Genomic DNA, 8,520 nt, shown 5'->3' on the forward strand with positions numbered 1-8,520 from the left:
TACGTCTGTATATTCTGATTTTCAGACTCGAACCATCTCCTTGGCCAGTCCCACTATCGGTTGGATTTATCAGATCAATCAAAATTCAAACAGGCTGCTTAGCTCAGTCAATGCTGCTGAAAACATTTCCTCCAAGTTCAGAATAACATTGGTTTAAAACTGTAACAAATATTATAAAATAAAATAAAACTATGTATACTCGTTTTGGATACTTAACTCTATCAAAAAACGAGATTTCAGTTGAACAAAAATTAAGTATAAAAAGATTTCTGTAAACTGCTCTTCCAATGTATTGTCAAGAGTAAACATCCGGTCAGCTCCGATCAAAATGAGCCTACTCAACCAGTATATAACCTAGAACCACCTGATGCCTAGGATAACTTATCCGGAACATCTGTCACAGAGATAGCATGGTAACCCGTGAGCTCCAATACTCTTCCTGGGCAACTTTCTGCCATTTCTGAACCTTGTAATCGCCTGCACTACAATTTAATCAAAATTGCATAGCCTTTCTGGGCAGCCTTTTATATGTAATTTGATAGGAAGACTCATGTCATCATTCATCCATCAAGTAGTCAGCTTTTTCCGGTATTATACTAAGCTTGAGAGCCGCTTGCTCCATAGACTTTGATCAGTTGACCAGTAAGTTGGGAACCCCATTATAGCGCACCATCTTAATTGCAAAAGCGCAGCAATAATATTCCAGTCAGAATCTTTGTAAAACTGAAGTATTCTTGACTCAGCTTCTACATCGTCAGCAAGGATGAGATCCTCAAATTCTATCCTCTTTTCTTGTGTAGTGTTACCATTTTCACAAAGCATTCGCACGCTCAGGACCTGCAATGCTTCTACAGCCGTGCTGTAGAAGCCACGCTCCACATATCCACCAAACATGTACCAGCAGGTTGTTGCATCAGGCTGTACTCCATTTTGTCGCATATGCTCAATAATATATTCCATTACATCAGTCCTTCCCTGGCATTCATTCATGAAAGGAGCAAAAGCAATGTTAGCAGTCTTACCATGATGGAAACTATAAGACCAACCCCACATATTCAAGCAACGTCCAAATTGAGCTTCATAAACCCAAAATACAGAACACAGCACACAAGTTCTTTCTATAAAAGATTTAGCAGTAATTTTGTATAAAATTTTGAAATATTTTTTAGTCGTTTTTACTCAGAGACATAAAAAGAGAGACTAGGAAACAGAAGAATAATTAGAAATGTGAGATGCAGTACCTTTGCAAATGCCTTTTTAAGAAAGGTATTGTACAATGGAATATCACGTTGAATCCCTTCTGTGCTCACTTGATCCAACAGATTTAATGCTTCATCAAAATCTTCCTGCTCCAACAGGACCTGGCATATAAGAAGCTCAGCAGTAAAAATGTGATGATTCCAGGCATGTTACATTAAGAGTTGCAAGCTTTTCCATATAAAAAAGATCAGAAGCCAAAGAAAGTTACATGAACTAGTACTTCTTCTTCTTCCTTTATTTTTATTATTATTTCTTTTCTTCACATTCTTGAACAAGTAATATTGCACCCTTACCATGTTTTTGATACACAGACATGTGTTTCTCATAATTTAGACAAACTATGTTGTATGGAATCTCATATATTGATGTAGCAGATGATTCTTGACCACTTTGAATGCAGTAGTAGTCGGTAAAAAAAAAATTTTACCTTTATTAAAGCAGTATATGTCATTGTCTCCAAATTATATCCCTCACGCAACATCAAGGAAACTAGTGCACAAGCTGATTTGAAGCATCTTAAACTGCTACAACAATCTATCATTATAACGTAAGTTGCACCATTTGACGGGACACTACAATATTTCATATTTTGAAATACTTTTATTGCTGTGTGAATCTGCATGCCAAGATATATATAATCAGCCATCAAAAAAGACAAGATAATATAAACCCACAACTTGTGGAGAAGCAATTGCAAGCTATAATTACAGCATTGCAACACTTACATCATGAGCTTCAACAAGTGAATGCAACACTGTATTATAGATGGGTGTTAACAGATAAGTGTTACTCCGACTGAAAAGGTTCTCTGCCACATGTAAATACTGGATCATCTCTCTCATCATTCCCTCTGCTCCAAGGGCTTTAAGCTGAAAAACCCAGAAAATAAAAAAAAAAGGGTCATACAAACAAAGTACTGTGTGAAAAAATTAATGAAAACAAGAAGGTTGAAGCAAGAGAGATTCAAAAACAAAAGAGCTTAGCCATTTCTTTCAATCCAAATGAGCTTGAAAACATCATGGTGGAATGAAGATCATAAATAAATCGTTATAGTTCATGCAGTAGCTTGACTTTCAGAGGACAATTAAGATTCTATTAATCAGAGATTACATGAGCTTTCTATAGTGATAATATGAAAATTTATGTGTTTGTATATATATGCACACAGGGAGTTACCAAGTTATTCATTGATAAATGACTGTGCTGAACACCGTTCTTTGCCATATCCATCTCTATGAGTTTTATCCTTTTCATACAGTCTGCCTGTGACAACCTATTGCCCTCTTCATGGGGGGCATTCACAGAAGCAAATAAAGAAAACAGAAGCTCATAGGTCCTTCGATTTGGCTGGAGTTTTAATTGCTTCATTTTAGCGAACATAGAAATGGCACGCTCAGGTTGATCCTGCAAAATTAATGCAGCATAAATTTTTTATTGGAGCTTGGACACAAGAAGAAACCCTGAAAATTAGTCAATTATTTAACAGTGTGATAGAACAAAGGATCAATGATTATAAGAAAATTAATTATAACAAACCAGAAAAAATCATGAGTATATTGTGCTAAACTATGCCTAGGCTAATATAAAAGACTTGCTTGATATGTCTACTTAACATATATCCAACAGCTTAACCACAACAATGATAACTTCTATTATAAAAGCTAAAAGGCGTACTATTTCCATAAGGTTGGTCTAGCATTTACCATAAGCTACATGCAGCTTTCACTTTACATGATTATAGGAAGTTGGTTTGACACCACCACCAACCAAACATCAATGCTTGAATGTTCAGTTTTATAGGGAATGTTAAGGTACATTGATTACCAGAAATTTCCTATCACATACTCTAGCAGAAGTTCTAATTCTTTATAAAAGCTAATATAATTAGGGACACCAAGGTGCAGCAAAGAAATAAGGTCTGTAAAAATTAACATACCATGGTGTCACATGCGGCAAGGAAAGCATTGATAGGACGGAGATTCTTCAATATAGAAATTTGATCCATTAGAGCCTCAGCCAAGTCAAGTTCTAAAGCTTTGCTGGATTCAATTGAAAGGGTTTGAAGTGTTGAATCATGAGGCTTCAAATTCTTCTGTTGCATTATCTTCAACTGCAGAAAGATGGGCAAACGAAAATGATAACAACTCTTACAATAAAGAAAAGAGGGTCAGATGTGATAAATATTATCAGTACGGAGGGGAGAATATTTAAATATGACTAAAATATGCCTCTAACCAACATAACTCACCACTTCCATGCTATTGATGATACCTCTTTCAGAAACAGTAGCTCTAATAAAGCCATCATATGCTGTGCTTGATGGTTGCAACCCAAGATTTTGCATCTACATATAGAAGGATACCCTCAAGTTAGTACATAATGTGTAAGCAAGTCGAAAAAAGTGTTGACAATAAGGTAAAAAATGAAATAAAATAAAGAGAAATCCAGTTCGAGTGTAACAACTGTCACTATCATGTCAAACACGACAAAGGTTAACTTGCCATCAAAGCAACTGGAGCCTGTAAAACATATTTATCAATGGAGAAATTTAGTACGTTTTTATTTTGACACTGTAGAAGTTTTGGCTCATCAAGGAAAATTCCAGATGGAATAAAACTCTTTTATATTAAAAGTTGACTCTTTAGTTCAGTTCTGATATCACATGACTTTAGCATAAAATACTCAGAAGCTTATAAGAATAAAAAAGCTACTTCTACCTGCAACATTAACTTCTCCGCTAGTGCACTATTCTGAGTTTGTGCACATGCTCTTATTAAATTACTGAAAGACAATCTCAAAACAGGCCTGATAGAAGACGATCTCAAAACACGCCTGATATTAAATTTATTTTTCATACATAATTTAACACTTCCAGCTTCACTGATTCCCCTGTTAAAATTAATGGATTGTTCATTGTTTCTGGTATCAGTGTCCATTTTCAATGCAAAAACATCTTCATACTTCTCCAAGTCAACTTTCTGTGAGCTCAATGGGAGATTTGAAGGAATAGGGATGTCCAATCTTAAAAAATACATCCTTCTTTTATAATTCCTATCAATATAAAGCCTTCTCTTCATGGCTAAAGCTACCATGTGTTGTAATGTTTCATATGCAGAGTTTAAATCATTCAACCTTGAAAAGGACCAAGTAAAATTTCGGAGATAAGGTATACTGAGATTGTAGTGTTTAATATAGTGCTTCCAAATTTCATGGACTGCAGACAGATTTTGCTGCTGAACCGCAAGCTGAAAGAAAGAAAAGTTAGAAATAAAACAACAATATTCCTTCATATATATTTTACAAGACATAGAACAGTAACAATTAACCCTGAAAGACAAAGGGAAAAAAAAAATCTAATGCTTAAGACTGTGCTCAAGATTTGACAATAATAAATTGACATTGAGATAATTTACACACCTCAAGAAGTTCTCTATATGTACCTTCATTCTTGCCTACCATTTGCCTCTCCATCAACTCCAAACATAGATTCACATGAATCATACTTTGCATTTTTGCACAGGCCTCCAAGAAACAATTGTACATGGGAAGAAAACGATGAAGGCCATGATTTTCTCCAAGAAAATTAATCAGATTAAAAGCCTGCACAAGGTATAAGAAAGCGATAACTGAACTTATGGCATTATAACAGCAAATAGCAAAAGAAGAATGCATAGAAAATTATGTTCACTATTACCACAGATAAGACTTAGTTTTCCTAGTTAAGATAACCAGTCAACATTATATGATATGATCAAGTGAATATACCAAAACATTACATTCAACAATGAGATATTCATGAAATCAAAGTAACCACCTAACTGTAATCCTATATAATAAAAATCAAAATAAAGAGAAATAACAGTTAAATAATATATTGTTTATACCTCATCCAAGTAACCCCCTTTACAGAGAGATTGTATCATGAGTAGGTAGCATCTGTTATTCAGGCCAATCTCTTTTTCTTCGGTCATTCTCCAGGTCTCCATGGCAAACTGCAATGTGAAAGAAAACACCACTCTAAATTATAGTTAATGTCAGAAAAATAAAGATCACTCCAACCTTCTCAGTACGACAGAGATGAGGCATTTTTTGCAATCTTAAGTTATGGCACAGTTGGCAGCATTTGCTACAATTTTAGATTTCTTAGCCAATTCATACCAACAAGTGATCCTATAAAATGATTAGATTCTAGATCACGATATCTGTTCAATTCCTACAAATAAAACTTGCACAAGGGCTTCATATCTAACCTCCAAATACTTGAATAGTGTACATTACATGGGGTTCATATCAATCTAACTTGTCAAATATTGGCTCACATCCTCATTACATGTGTTTCGAATCCAGCGAAGTATCATGTAGTAAATCCAAATAATACAACTGCACACAAAACATGTATCCAAGCTAAAGTTCATGTTGTTTGGCTTACCAGAGGATCCGGTGATCTTGCACAGTGCTGAAGAATATGAACAAAATCATTGGCACCTAGCAACTGATTTTTGCAGGCAAGATTTGAAAGTAGAGAGGACGCTGTGCTTCTCTCACCTCTGCAGAGCGCACCAACAATTTGCAATTGCATAGACTTTGTAATCGATTTTTTTCCATGGCCTGCATTTACGCCTTACACACTTAAAAATTCCCCATAATCAACTTACAATAATACTTCATGTACAAATGATTGGGTACTAACAACCATACACAAATTAATGTGTCTCATATGGTTAAGTGATTTTCAATTAGAGTAAAGTACACTATTTCATTATCAAATTATATGATAACACATCAGTTTGTTAGTACTAGTATTACTCATTAACTTAATCACACAATAGAAATAGAATAAAAACAGTTGTAGATGAAAAAATAGATAGTTGAAAAAATGACCAACCTGAGGTCGTAAGAGTGGATAACTCCAATTTAAGAGCAACATTTCTAGGTCCCTATAAAAAAAATTACATTTTTTTACGCCATCAATAACAAAGTAAAAATAAATACTTATTTGCAATTTGAATAATGAAATATCTGACCACTATAACAGATAAAAATATAAACCTACATTTTCATGTAACTTTGCTTCACATAAAGTGTTAGCAATTCGCTGATATGGAATCCTCCATCTGTAAAATTTATAAATCACATCAGAGCTCAATAAATGATGCCATTACACCATTTCTATACAAAAAATTTATACTTACAGAGACCTACGCATTCTTTTCAGATTTCCTTATTAATGAATCTGAGCTCATATGACCACAACAGATGTGTGCAAACAACCCTGTGTAGGGATTCTCATGTTAATAAAACATCAAATTAAGCAGCGAAAGTTTAAATTTTCTATTAAAATTGAACCAAAAGCCTAAGCCATAAACCAGGGTATGAATAGATGTGAAATTAAAATTACAAGAAGGGTAGAATTACATACCAATTACCAATGTTTCACGCTTCCTTCTCTTTGTGATATCTCTAATGGAATCTTTCCAAAATCCTTCCAAAAGTTGGAAGGCCGCTAATCGTTCACACGGTGGACCTATATACAGCAATACAATGGAGAAGTTGAAGGGGACGCAATACGACAGTGCTAGAAGTCCTGGAAGTGGATTTTATATGAGAGAAAATCACGCTGTATATTTAGGGGTGCGGGTCACGGTACCCTATTGAAACCAGGGAACTGGATCTGACCAAGGTCAGTTCCTACCTGGAACCAAAATGAAAAATCATTTACTAATCAAAGGAAAAACATTCACTACCAGACATTTTTAATTAAAGCCAGTGTTCTTTCCACATTTACCATTCCTTATCTTACAAAGCAAATTTTGGAATCATGTGAAGCTTTACCAGCGCAATTAAGCAATGCAGGTGCTGATATCCATGATAAGCACTACTAAACTATCAACCTCCATAATAACATTGATAATCAAAATTAGATTTTGTTGGCCATATTGCATTTTATAGTCACTGTTGCCATCTCTATATATTCTATACTATTCAACAAGCATAAAAACAACCAAAAAGAAGCAACAGGTTTTGTGACCTTGTAGACAATTAAAATTTTGGAACTCATCCAAATGGTGTGTCTTTTACTTAGAAGAACAATGTTGATGCTCAAGTTACATTACATGAAGAAAAATATCCTTTCACAGAATCCGACTTCAACGAAAAAACTTTTTCTAATGTCAAAGAAATTAAAATCACAAAATATCAAAAACACAACACGTTTTGGCTTCTTCAAAGAACTTAATCTGATTTAATTTAGACGTTTCCTCTTCCTTGCCATTTTCTCAGGCAAGTTTCCCTCTTCTTCACCAATAGAAACACTAAAACCCCATCTTCCAGTTAAAATACATTAACAAAACACACCAAAGATCAAAATTTTCATTCAATTCCGTCTGAAATCCACCAAAAATAGATTTTTCCATATCATAAACTCCAACCAGCATAAACCTTAATGTATAACGTTAATACCTGTAAGTTGTCATAAAGAATCGAGGTCGAGGACTCGAGGAAGTTCCGAAAAAAACTCGGGGAATACTAAAAATTTCAGAATAATCGAGGAATAAGGAGATTAAACACGAAGCTGATATTTGAGACCATAGCCGATTCGCGATGATCCTCCTTGCATTCTAACACTTCAGGTGCTGATATCCAGCCAAACCAAAACCTGAATTAAGTAGCCAATAGCCCAATGCCTCCGGTAGCTGCCAAAGTTTGGGCCTTTAAAAGCCCTTTACCATGGATCAGGAATGTTTGCGACGGCCCATTAAAATGGTCCTGCTAACTTGGGCTAATTGAATAAATAAAAAGTAAATAGGAATACCCAACCTTGCATCAAATAAATGAGTTCAAATTGATTTAAAATATTTAAATTTGAGCAGACTTAAATCGAATTTAAAGTGATACTGTTTTTGGACAAAGTTGAAGTTTCAATTTTCGGAATGATCATCAACATATGCTTGACTCATTTTTGGCAATACAGTAATATAATAAAATTTTATTTTATGAATCTCTAATTTTAATTCTCCTCTCCAATCCCATTTGAGTAAGATTATATACATTGTTACACTAATAATGAGTATTAACTTATATATGAATAATAATATATTATTATATAATTATATATATATATATATATATATATATATATATATATATATATATATATATATATATATATAATTTTAAAAAATTACTCAGATTCGTAATGATATATCATTAGTATTCATTGTTAATACACATAATTTTACTTATGTAATATTATCGTATCTG

General features: G+C 33.9%; 1 protein-coding gene across 5 annotated transcripts; it reads right to left on the reverse strand.

The window, feature by feature from the left end:
* Positions 1–98: 98 nt before the first annotated feature.
* On the reverse strand, positions 99–7,906 carry LOC123229330 (pentatricopeptide repeat-containing protein At1g76280). 5 transcript variants are annotated; one of them, XM_044655082.1, is made up of 16 exons: positions 7,720–7,906; positions 6,680–6,784; positions 6,463–6,532; positions 6,314–6,374; positions 6,146–6,197; positions 5,690–5,868; positions 5,145–5,252; positions 4,678–4,860; positions 3,978–4,505; positions 3,509–3,604; positions 3,197–3,370; positions 2,437–2,664; positions 1,986–2,129; positions 1,688–1,876; positions 1,242–1,361; positions 99–975 (listed from the first exon to the last, which is right to left on the reverse strand). In XM_044655082.1, the coding sequence occupies exons 3-16, from the start codon at positions 6,501–6,503 to the stop codon at positions 592–594; spliced, it is 2,487 nt and encodes an 828-aa protein (XP_044511017.1). In that variant the 5' UTR covers positions 6,504–6,532; positions 6,680–6,784; positions 7,720–7,906; the 3' UTR covers positions 99–591. The 5 variants fall into 5 exon arrangements, with proteins under 5 accessions (XP_044511017.1, XP_044511016.1, XP_044511015.1 ...); XM_044655081.1 differs by having other exon boundaries at positions 6,680–6,844; XM_044655080.1 differs by having other exon boundaries at positions 6,680–6,952.
* Between the last annotated feature and the right edge of the window lie 614 nt (positions 7,907–8,520).

The sequence above is a fragment of the Mangifera indica genome, chromosome 11 (genome assembly GCF_011075055.1).
Source record: "Mangifera indica cultivar Alphonso chromosome 11, CATAS_Mindica_2.1, whole genome shotgun sequence".
Lineage (NCBI taxonomy): Eukaryota > Viridiplantae > Streptophyta > Magnoliopsida > Sapindales > Anacardiaceae > Mangifera > Mangifera indica.